Here is a 17,435-nt window from a genome sequence, read left to right as displayed (position 1 = left end):
AAAGTGTCAGGAAAGTAATTATTACTGTTTTAGAGGAATCTAGCATCAGTGAGTGACCTGCCTCCAGTTGCAGATGTCCAAGAAGCAGTTTGAGACTTCAGTTTAAGTTGTGAGAAGTGGAAATAGGAGACATAACAAGCACTTGGGTTGGGTTTGCCTAGATAGGATAGGAATAGCCAAGGAGAGAGATAATGTGACCACAGATTAGGTGTACAGTAAGAAGAGGAGGGGACCTAGGACTGCTGAATGCATAATATTGACAGCAGAGGCTTAGGTAGGGTAAGAAAAGGCCACCAAGAAACAGGCCAATGTTAATTGGAGAGAAAGTATGAGACTATACAGAGTATGGGTTGTGTGATCTCAAGGCTGGTAAGGTGGCCAGTAGAAGATACCCTACGAATACTTAATTATAAACTTAATTATAATGATCAACGTTATAAGTTGAGTATGTTGGTGATGGCTGTTTCTGTGGAGTGCAATGACATGAAGGGTGCCGGATCATCAGTGTTTATGCCTAAAATATATGTGCTTGTCCAAAAGGAAAAACATTTAACGATATTAGGAAAGATTTACAGAAGGGAAGTAAGGTGAAAGTGAGAAACATGGAAAAAAGGAAAGCAAGACAAAAAGAAAAAAATTGAAATCGGATAGATAAAAATAGGAATTTGAGAGAATCAAGAAAGTCAGAAGCAAAGAAAGGAACTGTTATAAAAGAAAGAGGAAATAACACAAATTAGGAGACTAGGGGCTTGTTGCTGCTTGACATTCAGGATACAGTTTAAAATTGGTTGTATTTAATTTTATCTGGCTACTCCCTCTAGGTGAGGTATTTGTGCATGCTGATTTATTGCACTATTTCGATTTTCATTTCTCTTGGTAACTTTGGTGAACATCCAACCAAATATTCTTCGGCATTCAGAATCAGGGCCTTAATTAGAATTTGTGTATACATTTCAACATCCCTAACATTTCCTTCTTTATATCCTTGAGCATTCTGATTAATCCTAACTACAATTATATTCCTTTCCATTAACTCGTGAATGCAAACCTTAAGGGAGATCCCCAAAGAATGGGAAGGGTCAGTAGGGTGGGGCCAAATGCACAGATATCAGCAAAGATGGCACAAAACATCACAATTAGTCTCAAAGCAGTAGGGGAATGTGATTTCTCCTGAATGGCAAGGCTCAGGACAGTTTCATCCTTTATTGATGACATAAAGGCAGATTGCGGGTGACACCTTTGCAAAGAAAAGGGTCAGTAGCATGGGACCAAGTGCCCAGGAATCAGCAAAGCTAGTCAAGACATTGTGACCAACTTTAGAATAGTAAGGGATTGTTAGAAATTGGGGTCTCTAGTTGGCAATGGTATGCACTCTGTCCAATTAGGGACCCTTCCTTCTAGTCAGGATAATTGAGTTATACACCCAAGATAACCCCCGCTCACCCCCTTGATATTTGGGAAACGCTCACCCCCTTGGTAGCTTGGAACAAGCGATCAGGCCTATCTCAGGTGCAATGTGTAAAGTATTTGTACATCATACTCACAGTAACACAGTGAAAACACTACTAAGTGACAGCACACAATTGTAGAAAAATACCCAATCTTTATCTAAACCAAACAAGACCAAAACCACACATATCCAACATGCATAACTCAAGATATCACTTTTAAAAGGTTTAAGCAATTCTGTTCATAGAACTCTATAGATACGTTGATTTTAGCACAAAGTACCTTTGATGCACCAAAATACAAGACAAAGAACAACTGCAAAGGAGGAAAGCATCAGAAAACACAGTGATGTATCAGTATCAGTTCTTAAGTCCCATGAGAACGGATGTGTCTGTTTTGCAGCAAGCAGGAGAAGTGTTGTGCTGAGTCCTTACTGCTAGGAGAAGCAATGTGTCGATTTCCAGAGGCGGCTCCTTTCAGCCTGGCGATGCGCACCAATGCGCACCAATGCGATGAGTGCGAAAATCCAGGTGCTGCTGGTTCATGTGGCAGCAAAACAGGCATCACATCCATTTCCACAGCCGCAGACAGGTGATGCGTCGATTTCTTCAGCCGCACAGCACAGCCTGCTTTGGAGTTGGAGCGGGGTCTTGGGCGTCGGAGACTCGGGGCTCTGGACTCGAGCTGGAGCAATTCTTTGGGTTGCGAACAGGCTCTGCATCGACTTATCAGCTTCACCGCGGCGATACATTGGTTTTTCAACCACACGGTAAGCTTGTGGCAGGAAAAATGGCAATGGAAAGACAAAGCGTGGATACTCAAGTCTTGAAGCAGCAGAATCACCTCCAAGGGCCCAGAACTGTAGTTGGCACCACTTGGCAGTTCTGAATTTCCAGCAGGGGAGTTCAGAAATGCTGCAGATGAAGACGTTGATGGCCCTGAGACTTCACAGGAGACAAGCACACACAAGCCCTTGGAGAAACTTGGAAAAGCAGGATACAAGAGGGCAAAGTCCAGTTCTTTCACTGCTCACAGACAGAAGCAGCAGATGCAGCCTAACCCAGCAGGGCAACACACAGCAAAGGGGCAGTACTCCTTCTGACAGCTCTTTAGTTATTCTTCTTGGCAGGGCTCTCAGTCCAGAACTGTTCCAAAGATGTGGGGTTATAAGTCCAATACTTATAACCATTTTAGGGGAAAGTCTTTGTTGTCCACATGATCCTGCCTCGCCTCCAGACACACTACAGGGGGCAGAGACAGCATTGGAGAGACTTGGCATAGCCCTATTCAGGTGTGACAACTCCTCCCACACTCTACCTCAGGAAGGGCCATCAGCCTGGTGATGAGCCATCAGGTATGCAGGTCACACCTCAGCAGCCTTTGTGTGAATGTCCAGAGTGAATTCACTAACAACCCAGCCATCAGTCTAAACTAGACATTGATTCCATAGGCAGGCAGAGACAGAGAATGGTAAAGTAAGAAACTGCCTACTTTCAAAAAGTGGCATTTTCGAACACACAATTTAAAAACCAACTTCTTTAAAACATATATTTCTAGATCCCGAGTTCAGAGAACCCAAACTCCAAATCTTTATCTTTTCCCAATTGAAAGTTACACTTCTAAGATGTTACAAGTCAGCTCCAATGATAACCTATGGGAGGGATAGTCCTTAAAATAGTGAAAAACGAAATTGTCAGTATTTCACTATCAGGACATTAGAAAACACTAGTATGTGTCCTGCCTTTAACGTACACTGTACAATGCCCATAAGGCTACCTTGAGCCTACCTTAGGGATGCCTTACATGTAAGAAAATGGAAGGTTTAGGCCTGGCAAGTGGGTGCCACAGACACTGCAGTGGCAGGCTTGAGAATGTTTGCAAGGCTACTCATGTGGGTGGCACATTCAGCGCTGCAGGCACTGTAGTAGCATTTGGTTTACAGATCCAAGGCACACTAAGTGTCCTGTACTAGGGACTTACCAGTAAATCAAATATGCCAATCATGGATAACCAATCATAATATCACAATTTATACAAGGAGCACGTACTCTTAAGCACTGATCAGCAATGGCAAAGTGCCCAGAGTACACAAGCCAGCAAAAATGAAGTCCAGCATACAGTAAAACAAATACAGGAGATAGAGGCAAAAAGACTGTGGAATCCCCGCCAAGGATGCAAGGTCTATCAGGGGCAGTTTTATTGTTCACTAAAATGTGCCTAGGTGTCCCAAAGCCTCAGTTCTTGGATGAGCAAGGTAAGCAAAGGCTCGGCTCTCCTAAGGCAGACTTGAGCTGCAGTATTCAGAAGAATAATCAACACACTCTGCTGGCTGGAATCAGCATTCCGAGAAGTTGAATTGGGAGATATGTAGGACAGCCAATGACACCATTTGGCTCCTATTGTTTCAGATCAAATGTGAGAGCAGAGCTAGTAAGGTGGGGAACGGGAAGAAGGAAAGGGGCCAGTGAGAGGAGATAGGAAGGACAATTACTTGTAGAAACATGTATAAAACGTGTTTTTCACAAAGCTCCCATATCCACTGTAAAGCTGGGCTAAGATTGAACAAAGCGAGAACTTCCAAATATGTGCCATGCTGCTGTCCTAGCCAAAACAATACAATGGAATTAGGGTGAGCCTTTTTTCCCTAACATTATCTCTTTTCATCCTGAATTTTCCTTCACTACTATTATTGAAAGTGGAAGTTGTCTAGGATGACATTTTAAGATGTCAGGAAGAAGTCTTCTCATGCAAAATAAAACTACCCCATATGGATTACTGAACCATCTGCGATTTCCCCTCTTTTTTTGGTATACACACCCTAAACATCCACTGCTCTTATGGCCATTCTACTGCAGCTTAGCTGACCACATGTTTTAGTCCTTATTACAATTATGATTTGCACTTCTTTCTCTCACATACCCTCTCCCATTACACCACCTGGGCCTGTGTCCCATCACACGATAATAGTACCTCAGTAGTTATCACACACAACATTAAAACACTTACCACATAAACTCAATAAAAAAATAGCACCCTACCAACCAAGCACTGAACACATGGTTGCTTGCTTTCTGTGTGGGTGAGTGCTTCAGCACCCCAAATAGGGGTAGTAGGAGCTACACAAAAGCTAAGATACATAACAAGTATCTTGGGGATTGTGTTAAATATCTGGGGATATGTGATGAAAGTGCAAAATATCTGGAGCTGTTTTAGTTTTGTGAAGGTTGTGAACCATATGGTAACATGCATGCATTGTTTGCATGCACTGCCTTGAGGATTTGTGAAGTAGCTGGTAGCTGTGTAAAGTGTCATTAGGCTGAGTAGAGTATAGATTTGAGGCTGTGTAACGCATACGGATGCTGTGTAGTGTATTCTGGGGTTGTGTAAAGTATCTAGAAGCCTTGTGAAGTTGCTGGAGGCTGCATTTGCTTATCCAGTATTAATGGGTGTGTGAAGAATCTGCAAGACAAGCCAAGTAGCTAATGGCTGTGTGAAGGATCATAAGAGTGTGTGCCTTATCTGAAGAGTGGGCAATATATATATGAAGTATCTGCAGGCTTTGTGAAGCAACTTACAATTGTGAGACAAAACTGCAGGCTACGTGAATTTTGTGAAGCCAGCAAGGAGTATCTAGAGGCTATGGGAAATACCTGGTTTTGAATCACACTATCTGAAAGCAGTATGAAATATCTTGAGGCTGTTTGAACTAGTCGGAGACTGTGCGTAGTACCTAACAGCTATTTGAAGTATATTTATGATGCATAAAGTAACAAAGTATCTGTAGGCTTTTCGACATATGCTGAGGATGCATGAAGTATGTGGGGGTTGTGTTAAGTATCTAGGGATATGTGAACTATGTGAATTATCTGAAAGTTGTGTGCAGAAACTACAGCACAAAGAGAATGTTTGAAATAACCAAGTCTTTGTGAATTACCTAACAGCTGTGTGAACTAGCTGGTGGTGGCTTAAAGTATTGATAGGCTGTTTGAAGTATGTGGAGGCTGTGTGCAGTACCCAGAGGTGACATATGTGGAGGAGTTGGAGGTAGGGTGAATTAACCATGCCCTGGGGGATGGATAACATGTCTTTAGGCTGTGTGAAATATGAAGAGATATTGTCAAGTATCTGCTGAGGCTGAGTGAAATATTTGGATGATCTGTGAAGAATGTGGAAACTATTTAAAGTATCTGGAGGATGTATGAAGTATATGAGGATAGATGAACTATTTCCAAGCTTCGTGCATTAGCTGGGGGCTCGGTGAAGTACATAGACCTTTGTCTAGGAGCTGGAGGCTGTGCTAGGTACCTGAGGTCTGTGTGTAGTAGCTGAGGGATGTGCAAACTAGCAGATTAATCAGTCATTCAGGAGTTTGTAGAGCATGGGTACTCACTCGTGAGGCTCTCATGGCACTAAGGGTGGGGCTGTGGGGGCTGCTGATCCGCCAGGATGTGGAGGGTCAGTCGAAGAGTCAGGTCTTGAGGTCCTTCTTGAACTCTGTCAACGGCGTGAATTGCCGGAGGTGGAGGGGCACGGTGTTCCAGGTCTTGGCGGCGAGGTAGGAGAAGAATATTTTTCCGGTTCTGGTCTGGTGGATCTATGGGATGGTGGCCAGGGCAAGTTGGGTGGAGCAGAGTTGTCTGGCGGATGTGTGGAAGGTGAGGAGGTCATTCAAATATCCTGGTCCTGCATCATGGAGAGCTTTGTAGGCATGTGTGAGGAGCTTGAAGGTAATTCTATTGTTGAAAGGGAGGCAGTGGAGTTGTCGGAGGTGTTGTGTCATGTGGCTGAGGCAAGGGATGTCGAGGACCAGTCTATCTGCAGTGATTTGGATGTTCTGTAGTTTTTTGAGTTGTTTCTGGGTGACACAAGCATAGAGTGTATTGCCATAGTCCAGTCTACTGGTGATGAGTGCGTGGGTGACCGTCTTTCTGGATTCAGTGGGGAGCCACCTAAAAGTCTTTTGAAGTAGGCAGAGTGTGTGAAAACAGGAAGAGGATACTGCATTGATTTGGCGATTCATTGAGAGCGAGGAGTCCAGCATAATGCCTTGGTTGCTTGCGTGGTCCATATTGTGGGAGGGGTTCCTAGTGCGGCGGGCCACCAGGAGTCGTACCAGACTGAGGAGGTGGGTCCCAGGATGAGTACTTTGGTTTTGTCCAAGTTGAGTTTGAGGCAGCTGTCTGGCATCCAGGTAGCGAATGCCTTCATTCTGTAGTGAAAGTTTATTTTGGCGTTTGTGGGTTTGTTGGTGAGGGATATGATCAGCTGGGTGTTGTCGGGGTAGGAGACGATGTTGAGTCCGTGGCTTCTGACGATGGCTGCGAGGGGAGCCATGTATGTTGAAGAGGGTGGGGTTCAGAGAGGAGCCCTGGGCACTTTGTAGCTGATCTCTGAAGGCTCTGGGAGGAGCAGGGATAGTCTGACTCACTGTCTTCAGCCAGTCAGGAAGGAGTGGATCCAGTCCAGTGCCTTGTCATGGAACCCGGCATCGTGGAGTATCATGGTTAGGGTGCAGTGGGAGATGGTGTCAAAGATGGCTGAGAGGTCCAGTAGGTTGAGATTGCGGTTTCTCCCTGGTCAAGGAGGGAGCCGATGTCGTCGGTGGAAGCAAGGAGTGTGGTTTCAGTGCTGTGGTTGCTTTGGAAGCCCGATTGGGAGGTGTCCAGGACGTGGTTCTCTTCGATGAAATCGGAGAGTTGGACGTTGATCGCCTTCTCGGTGCTCTTGGCTGGAAAAGGAGATGGATCTAAAGTTCTTCAGGTCTGTCAGGTTGGCGGACTGTTTCTTCAGCAGGGCGTTGAGCTAGGCATGTTTCCAGTTGTCTGGGTAGGTGGTGGTTTCGATGGAGCAGTTTATGGTGCAGGAAAGCTGGGGGGCGATGGAGGCGGCTGCTCTGTGGAACAAGTGGTATGGGCAAGGATACGATGGGGCTCCTGAGTGGATGCTCTTCAAGGTCTTGAGTGAGTCGTGTGTGGTGAGCGGAATCCAGTTGAGCATGATCTGTTGGGGTCTTGCGTGGTTGCATGCGGTGGTGCTAAATGTGGTGGCGGGGTCTTGGGTGTTGAAGTCGTTGTAGATCTGCCTCATCTTCTGGTGAAAGAAGATGCCAAGTTTGTTGCAGAGGTCTTAGGAGGGTGGGACATCTGTGGTTTTGCTGTTGGGCCTGGCCTACTCCTTGACAATGGTGAAGAGTTCTTTGTTATTGTGTGCATTGGCATTTATTCTGTCTTGGAAGGCCGTTTTCTTTGTGGTTTTGAGGAAAAGGTGGTGTGCATTGACGGCGTATTTGAAGGTTGCGTGAGTTTCAGAGGTTTTGTTGTTCATCTCTTCTTGAGTAGTCGGCAGGTGCATCTGGACTCATGGCGGTGGGAGTGAACTATCTGGTTTTCTTGGAGTGTTATTTGTCTGGTGTCTTCTTGAGGGCTGACAGAGTGTCGGCACAGTTGGAGATCCATCGGTGAAGGTTGCAAGCTGTGGGGTGTTGGCATCTGTTTGTGTTGCTGGGGTGGTTGTTCGGAGGAGGTGAACGAGACGTTCTTCGGTGGCCTTGTTCCAACTGCGACTGGGGGCGATGATGGCAGTGGTGTATGTTGGGCATGGTGAAGGTGAGATGTACGCTGTGGTGGTTGGTCCAGAGGAGCTTAGGTGATGTTCCTGCTAGCAGAGTAAACAGAGAGTGTGTCCAGCCGTGTGGGTCGGTGCGGTCACTAGCTGCTTGAGTCCGATATTGGCAAGGTTCTCAAGTAGGTAGGTGGTGTTCTGATCACTGGGGTTGTCTGGGTGGAAGTTGAGGTCCCTGAGTATGATTTACTCGGTGGATGCAAGAGCCTGGCGGGTGATGAAGGATGTGCCAAGAAGCTGGTGGATGTGTGAAGTATACTTAAAAGTTGTGTGAAAAAGTTGGAGGATGTGCGCAGTAGCTGCAAATTGTGTGAAGTTACTGGGGGATGTGCAAAGTGGCTAGAGGATGTGTGAAATAACTGGAGGATGTGTGAAGCAGTTGGAGGATGTACAAACAAGCAGAAGGATGTGTGAAGTAGCTGAAGGATGTGTGAAGCAGCTGGAGGATGTGTGAAGCAGCTGGAAGTTGTGTGAAGTAACTAGGAGATATGCAAAGTGGCTCATGGGTCTACAAAGTAGCTGGAGGTTGTAAAGTAGCTGGAGTCTGTGTGAAGCTCCTTGAGGAGGTGCAAAGTATATGGAGGCTGTGTGTAGTAGCTGGAGGATATGCAAGGTGGCTACAGGATGTGCAAAATAACTGGAGGAAGTGTGAAGCAGTTGAAGGATGTGTGAAGCGGCCAGAGAATGTGCAAAGTGGATGGAGGATGTGCGAAGCAGCTGGAGGATCTACAAATTGGCATGAGGCTGTGAGAAGTATCTGGAGACTTTCTGAAGTGTCTGGAGGCTGTGTGAAGTAGTTGAAGGCTGTGAGAAGTATCTGGACACTCTGAAGTGTCTGGAGGCTGTGTGAAGTAGTTGGAGGATGTGCAAAGTGGCTAATGGATGTGTGAAGTGGCTGGAGGATGTGCAAGTGTCCGGGACCTGCGTGAAACACGTTGAGGTTGTGTGAAGAATACACAGTCTATGTGAAGTACCAATGAATGCTTGACCAAAATTAAAGGCTTAATTTCCCTGTGCCTGATATTATTCATATTTGTAATGTAATATGAAACGGGTGTTGCAAACAAGTGAACCTATGTGGAACACAAAAGTTTACTGCCCTATGTGCTATAAAATAATGTCCCAAAAACATGACCTTTCCCATCTCCTCCTCACAATAATTCCTGAGTGTTATCCAGTCTCTCTTGGCGCAGCAAATTGGCCTTTGTGCAGCATTCGAGGCACGAGCTGCTGTTGCTTAAATAAACATGTTCAATTTAAAGTTGATATGCCTGCACTATATAAAATACCAATTGTAATTAAAGAAGGAAATTCAGTAATACACCCCCATCCGATTGGCTCCATGTTGAAAAAGAAGTGTCATGATAGAAACAGTGTTACGAATCACTGTCCCTGCCCTGAGATAATCATACCAATTACACGCTTAGGGGACATTTACAATGTTGTTTGGAAAGCCCATGAATAGCTCATTGATTACATTTCCTTCACAGCCCACCACAGATTCAACCAGAGATCCTGGCATAGACACCTTGTGATTTAAATATACAACCATAACTTCATCTGGCTCCTTCACACCTTATTCAGATTGTCTGGTAGTCGTACACATCACTGCTTTTGTACTTGACCCATATGTTAACATATGTACGTCAAAAACATCTGAACTTGGTTTTCAACCACACTGGGAATTGGATGAAGGAAGTATGACGCAGATGCAATAGTCATATCCCAGGAGTCGACGAAGCCAATATTGAGACCCCGAAAAATCTGCTTGGTGGCAAGGTAATGTATATAGCCGTGGAAGTCACTCAGACGCTCTGTATCTACTGAATGCTCTCGGATGTTTGATGTCTTCACTATGATCTTGCTATCAGGACTCCGGGCAAGGAGGCGTTCCACAGCTTTCCGAACAGAGATGACTCTCCGGAGAAATAGGCTGAGTGGGAAAGGGCGGTAGTGATGGCCAATCGTTACAACAATGATGTAGTTTTCCCCACCAACCAGCTTGTCTATTTCATGAGGCACATAGGCAAGACTTTTGACATTGTACACACTTTCTGTCAAAAATGGATGTCCATGCCTAATCCACTGAAGCTGTATGTTCTTGTCTATGTCCACATAGCGGATAGTTCCATGGAGACCTTTTTCATGGACGTCAAAAAATTTGAGAGCTGAGAAGGAAAAAGAATATTGAATTAATTTAATTTATTTAGAGGTAAGGGCAATGAAGAAAACAGCTAGGACTGTAGTTTGCCAGACCAAATGTTTGCATCAACCATAACATCAATAAGACATGAATCAGTGACATGCATAATTACCACGTACGACCACTGCATTGAAGCATGAGCAGATGTCAGCCTATTGGGATGTAGGTTGTTTGTTATTCCAGGTGGTGATAATAGACCCAGAATTACCAACACCTGGGATATCATTAATACTGGAGTAAACAAAAAGTAATGGATAGAATGCTTGAATTAATTTCAGGCACTGGTAATTACTCGGCCACATCCCAATCCATCATTATTTTGCACACCATGTCACATCAGTGTGAAACCGGTCCTGGGTTGCTTTTTTTCCGGTTCAGGAAGGACCTGGCTTGGCAGTTAGGGCTGGACTTTTTCTATAGTAGCAGGGTCAAGACTGATTTGCATATAGCTGTGTACTAACTGAGGTGGCATGGTGTGCAAAATAATGATGGATTGAGATGCAGCCCGAGTAAATACCAGTGGCTGAGGTTAATTCAAAAATTCCACCCATTACTTGTTGTATGTCACCTAAGTGGGATGGGTATGCCCAGATGTGGGTCCTGTGCACAGTCTGCTTCTGGAATCAATCTATTCTCATCTGATAAGCCTATAAAAAGGACAAAACTGGTCCTGGGTTTCTGGTTTCCAGTTCATTGAAGAACTGGTTTGGCAGTTCAGCCTGGACTACTCCTATTAGAGCAGGCTTAAGCCTGAGCTGCATACATCTGGGTCCAGAGGGGGCATGGTGTGCAAAATAACAATGGATTGGGATGCGGCTCAAGTAAATACCAGTGGCTGAGATTAATTCAAAAATTCCATCCATTACTTTTTGTATGTCACCTAAGTGGGATGGGTATGCCCAGATGTGGGTCCTGTGCACAGTCTGCTTCTGGAATCAATCTATTCTCATCTGATAAGCCTATAAAAAGGACAAAACTGGTCCTGGGTTTCTGGTTTCCAGTTCATTGAAGAACTGGTTTGGCAGTTCCGCCTGGACTACTCCTATTAGAGTAGGCTTAAGCCTGAGCTGCATACATCTGGGTCCAGAGGGGGCATGGTGTGCAAAATAACAATGGATTGGGATGCGGCTCGAGTAAGTACCAGTAGCTGAGATTACTTCAAGCATTTCAGCCATCACTGTTTTGTATACTTTTGTATATCATCATTACTGGGACCTGACATTACTGGCATTATGATATATCCCACTACCTAAGCATATGGATTGGAAATAGACAGACATCTGGATTACTACCCCATTCTCTGCATGTTTTTTCGAGTTCCTAGACAGTCTCTGTACAAAAAACGTGGTAATTCCCATTACAGCCACGACGAGCAATTCTGGGCAGAACAAGAACCCGTAATATAGGTCTATGCGAGCACCTGGCATCTGCAAAGTTCTCTGCTGCTTCCCCACCAGTACTGAGCGACTCCCTCCTCAAACAAATGTTTACTGGTCGGGCAACACAGAAACAGCTTCAAACCAGGGCTGCGAAGTCCTAAGAGATGCTATCAGACCCCGTGGGCGCCCCCTCCTAATTTAAAGAACACTCCACCAGTCTCACCATGAAGAGGTCCCAGGAGCCTGCCTCGCGCAGCTTGCTGAGACTCCTTAACCACAAACTAGAATGCAATATCCCCAACAAAGCTACAGTCCATGCAACCACACTGCCGTTGGCCCGGTGTACCTGGGAATATAGTCCAATTGTATTGTGACAGACAAGAAATATACAGTCCTTTTTTTGCAACCTGATGCATTCGCGGTGACAGGGTCTGGCCATGGCCCGGTGCGGCGCCCATCATGCCTCGCTTCAACATGCCCTGTGGAGTCAACACCTGTGAAAGAATACAGAGCTGAGCACGGTGATCATTCTGAAGTTACATGTTGGATGAACCTACTTTGCACGTTATTGAGGAAATACGACATCCACTGGCGAAGAGTTGAATCCCCCATTAGGTAAATCATCTTCCCCGGCAGACACTTGTCCATCAGGTCCTTGGTGCTGCTCGGAGACATCGAGCAACCAACTGGGTTCCAGATATTTTGCAGGAAGTGGCCGCCGGGGAATGGGGTGTGCATCCCGGTCCTGCATATTTCTTCTTTTGATGTTTTGCCTTCTGATAAAAAAATAAAATAATGCATCTTGTGAGCGAATGAAAACACAATATGCAGCGTGCAGAGGCCTGTGTGTTAAAACAAATAATGGAGTGCTGATGGTTGTTTGGCGCTTTCTGGGGTAAAACCTAAAATGCAGTGCTGTGATTGATTTTTTTTTATTATAGAAGGGACATTCAAACTTAAGACTTCTCTTGAATGGGTCTAAATATGTGTCTGGGATCACAGCTATGAAATCACCCTTCGTGTTGTAGACAATGAAGCAAAAGACGAATACGAGATACAGAGTGACTATTAGTAGCCACCAAAAACTAAGCTGAAATATTAATAAACATTGAAGTAAAATCTTGTAGTGTAGTTCCTATTTTCCCAATAGGCTCTGCGCATTGGAATAATACCTACAGCAGTAAAGGCCTAGACCTGACGTTAACTAGGTCTACTACTGTCGATACTAGACTTAAGTTTTGGGTTTGCCAGCGTAGCTCAGAGTTCGCTAGAAACTTTCTCGAATGTTCAAGGAGGAATTAACTTCCCTGATTAGACAAGAAGGGATTTAGTTTCTGACAACCATAGAACATGACAACTTTGCTCTCCCCTAATCAAGAGTCAATCTCGAGAGTCGTGTGAGCACAAGGCAATTATTTTACTCAGTCAGTACGTGCATTCTTAGTCTCATCAGATTGTAGAGAAAAGGAAGAGACGGGCGTGTTCAATAAAAAGGTGTTATTTATTGATCAGTCTCTTTTCTCGTACAAGAGAAATGGATCGATATTATTGCAATACTTATAGTTAAGTAAAGTGCATACATTAAAAGCAATAGTATAAAATAATACTGTAAAAACATTGATATGGTTGCTGAGCCATATGATGTTTAAAATGATTAAAATATATTTACATACACATATACATTTGACTAAACGTACTCAACTGGTGTTTCTAAATACGCCTACCCCGTGTACCTGACCTAAGTCTAATGCGTGGGCGGGAATAGAATGTTACAGTTTAAGTTAAGTTTGTTTTTGCCAAGTGAATAACTAAAGAATTCTCTGTGAGGGGTTATTCAGTTCTGTACCTGGAATTTAGGATGAATGAGGAATGGTATCTCTTTCTCTGCTCTCGATATTCCAGGCTGCCTGCGAGGGCTGCCCAGAAGCGCCGGTGCTGGGTCTCTCGGCTTGAGATAGCAGCGCGTCTCTCAGCGCGTCAGGAAGGCGGGGCTGCTGCCAGCGGGGTCTGCTCCTGCTCTCGGCTTCGGCAAGTGTGGCTGCTCCGTCTCGTCACCACGCGTGTGTTTGCATAGGGCAAGATCGGCAATATTTATACCTTAAAGGTGCCGAGATTGACGTAAGGATGGACATAGATACGTCAATAAAGATGTCATACGACTTGCTCGTTAGCACATTCTTTACTAAAGTTCTCTGTGAAATCAAAACAATGGCCGCACGGATTTTCCAGGTTGTCATAGGTTTGATTTGTTATGAGAACGTCGTATGCCTTATCAGGGGCTGGAGGAATGTCGCTTGTCTAATTAGATCTCAAGCGTTATGACCTAATCAGATAACACGTTCCTGTGCCGTAGTGTGACTGCGTCAGATAACGGTATCTGCATCATGGGGGCTTTTCTTGCCTCATGGGCTGACTGTTAGTTAACTTGATAGTTAGTTTAACCAGAATAGGGTCAGGAATAGGGGGATTGATTCAGAACCTATAGGAATACATGACACCCACTCCACGCTAACTATGGTCATATTTACTAATCTATGCATAGTATAACATAGTACAACATACTATAGAGTATAATGTATACCTTACCACCCCAAAATACATAAATGCATTTTGAAATTTTCAAATATACTGAAAAATTGCAGTCATATATATTGTATGCACTTAAGCTATGCTACGCATTTGTATTCATTATTGCTTATTTGGTATATGAGAAATACACATGAAATGGCTCTTAATATGGCTATACAGAAAGAAAGTTCAAGACCATTTCATCACATAATAAAATATTTGTGAACATCCCAGCGGGCAACTAAAGTTCATAAAGTATCTAAAAATAGAAATCTTAGTTCTCTAGGAATAGTTTCTTACTTTAAGCAGAAGATAAGTGTCCTGAAAAATTTGTGAAAAATAATTTGGGGCTGGTAAAAAATTGTTGTCCGTGAACTGGTGGGAAGAATTGTTCATGTGACTTTATTTTTAAAGTTGAAGGCCGAATTCAGGGAACGCCGTGTGCGAGCTTGCTCAAAAGTCTCTATTTCTGTTCCGGAGAGAACATCATATCATTAAGGCTTTCGAAAAAACTGTCAACAGCTTCATGGGAAAGTTCCACTAAGTCGGAAATAGGGGTAACCATGCATTCGTGCGCATGATTGTCTGCATTGACATTCTGTATCGCATTGCTGACAGAAGGTCGTACCTGTTCAATGCTGCTTTCATCTTGAACTTCACTACTCTTCAATCGTAGTGGTGAAGATTCCAGGAATGCCGTCATCAGGATTGGCAGCCTTTGAGGGCAGCACAAAGCGTGAACCTTGGTAGGAACCAACAATGTATCCGCATCCACTGGCGCATCCGATTGTAGCGTCAGACAGGTGTCTAACACGCATTCTTCTCCGCATAGCAGACATCTCAATACAGGTAAAACACATCTTTGCCACATTGGTCGAAATGATAGAAACCAAGTCATGTTCAGGTCTCTAAGCCGGGATAGTCCCAGGATTTTTGATATCCGGTCCCGGTATCCAATGGCTAGGATCGTTTCTTCCATTGTCGCGAGAGTTTGATCTGTGACATGGGTTGCCATAACGAAAAATAAGGACTAAGAATAGGATTCCTGCAATTAGTCCCAGGATCAGGGGAAGTCCGCCAAAAATCGAATGGACGAAATCTGGAAAAATACCCAGTATGGCTTTGAATGGTGTTAATGCCATCGAAAATACTGTCTTAAATACCTTTGAGACCCCAGTGGTATCAGAAATATTTAAGATTTCGCTCAGGATTTCCGCGAAATGTACGGGGGAATTAGTTGATAATAATGTATGTATCTCTGCAGTCGTCCTTGCGACTTGTAGATCATACGTTTCTTTTGATGACGTGAGCCTTGTCGGCGTCTGAAGAAGCACTGTTTTCATTCTGCTTAAAGTATCTATTCGAATAGAAGTAATTTTCAAACTGGGCCATGCCCTTGCCTCCCTGTCTGGAAAGGAGCTGGGGAATAAAGAACGTCCACAGCACTTGACCTTCGCCGTCGTAGTGACTAGATAAGGAGTCCCGGGCATAAGACTACAACATCTGCGGTCTACAATAAGAATGTAACTCCCATTATAGAGTCTTTGAAAGAATGGTTCTATTTCAGTTGCAGGTGCGCCTTGCTGGTGACATGAAAGGTTGTATGAATTCCCTTCACAGGCTCCATGCAAACTAATTCCGTTACACAGAAGCGTGCCGCTTAGTGACATAGCACAATTGTTGCCACTAAGAAACACTTTCTGTCCTTTATTACTGACACATGCATGTGAATAGGGCAGGTTCCAAGTTGTTTTAAGGTACCCCTTTCCCAATTTCTCGTACATGCCAGCCTGTATATATTTTTGGCAGTATTGAAACCTGAAGGTTGAGATTGGAATATTTATGATTCTGTGGATTATCCATTCACTGACAGGTCGTTCTGACATTGTCATTGGTAATCTTTCTAGTTTTTCAATGCTCAAGATTGTATAATCAGCACCCTTTTGCGCCATACCGATTTGTCTATCAGTAAGGTTAAAGATTTGGAATAGTGACGTTGTGTTGATTAAACGCCAAGGCACATAGCCTGAACGCAGATTTTGCAACGTCCAGCCAAGCTGTACAATAGAACGCAATTGTGACTGACCATGTTGTAATAACAGTAAGTCTTGCGATAATATATCGATTGCTGACGACACAATGCTGTCCAAAGAAAAAATTCTGGAGGACAGAGTCATTAACCCATTGTCCACTACAGAAAGTGATTTTTCCAAATTAATACGGTCAATTTCCCGTATTCTCTCTGCTGTTTCAATTTGAGTAACCTTCCAGGCCTCATTGTATGCTGCATATACAGAGGCTGCTATGAAACGCTTTTGACGCTGTTTGCGTGGTCCCATTATGAAATCACGCAAGTCAGCACCATCAGTAAGTAAAGTTAGGTGTTGCTTAATTTCGGGCAGTGTGGAAGTTTGTAGCCATTGAAGGCATAATGTGCCCACACTGTAGGTTGTTATTATCCCTGGGTGATGTCTTTGGGGATATCTAGGGTCTGGCCTGGTCATTTTGAAACCCTGTGTTTTATTCAGGAATCTATCTTGACAGTTATTTGTATCTGTGGGCCAGATCAACCATTGTTTCCAATCAGGATGTGTTCTGTTTTGGTTTAATATATGGTTTACGTCTATCTCTTCATCTGTATCAGAGTTATTGCTAAACATTATTGGCTTTGGAATAGACGGTTTATTTAAATCTTTGATTTTGGCTAAGCCAAGACAGGTGGTTTGTTGAACAGTGTCATTTAAAAATATCATTTGTTCTGGGATCATGCAGGCTCTAAACAAAGCTTCTATACCCTGTACTTGCCAATCTTTTGTACCCCAAACACTTTTCAAATCAACATTTTTGTCCCAATAATCAAATCCAAAAGTATTCATTTTTTCGAAGAATGAATCTGAATATATCAACTTTGTGTTGGTTATCATGGTTTTCATCCCTGTCTTGTTTGACAATTTATAATAAAATGTTTCAGCATTACTTGTGTTAAAACCTGAAAAATATGAATATTTGTCGTAAACAGTTCTTGAGCTCCCTTTTGGAGGTGTTGCACAATGTTCCCATTGATTATAATTTTAAAACATTTCTAGGTTGTGCAGATTTATGCAAAAAATGATTACCATAGTGGTTATAGCAATACATACTATCATAATTTGTAGAACCTTGCAATAATCGTGTTTTGTAAATTTAGCAGACATTACTAGATCAGACATCATGTT

General features: G+C 43.7%; 1 protein-coding gene across 1 annotated transcript in view; it reads right to left on the bottom strand.

Moving 5' to 3' along the window:
* Positions 1-1,583: 1,583 nt before the first annotated feature.
* LOC144824218 (NXPE family member 1-like) overlaps positions 1,584-17,435 on the bottom strand; it is a 249,360-nt gene continuing 233,508 nt past the window's right edge. Inside the window, exons 5-6 of the mRNA XM_078683366.1 lie at positions 12,210-12,428; positions 1,584-10,238 (exon numbers count right to left, since the gene is read on the bottom strand). Of these exons, the coding sequence (XP_078539492.1) occupies positions 9,703-10,238; positions 12,210-12,428 (755 nt within the window). The 3' untranslated portion in view covers positions 1,584-9,702. The remainder of the gene's footprint in view (positions 10,239-12,209; positions 12,429-17,435) is intronic.

This window comes from Lissotriton helveticus, chromosome 3_1 (assembly GCF_964261635.1).
Source record: "Lissotriton helveticus chromosome 3_1, aLisHel1.1, whole genome shotgun sequence".
Lineage (NCBI taxonomy): Eukaryota > Metazoa > Chordata > Amphibia > Caudata > Salamandridae > Lissotriton > Lissotriton helveticus.
The sequence above is the reverse complement of the archived record's forward strand: the minus strand, read 5'-3'. Positions and strand labels throughout refer to the sequence as shown.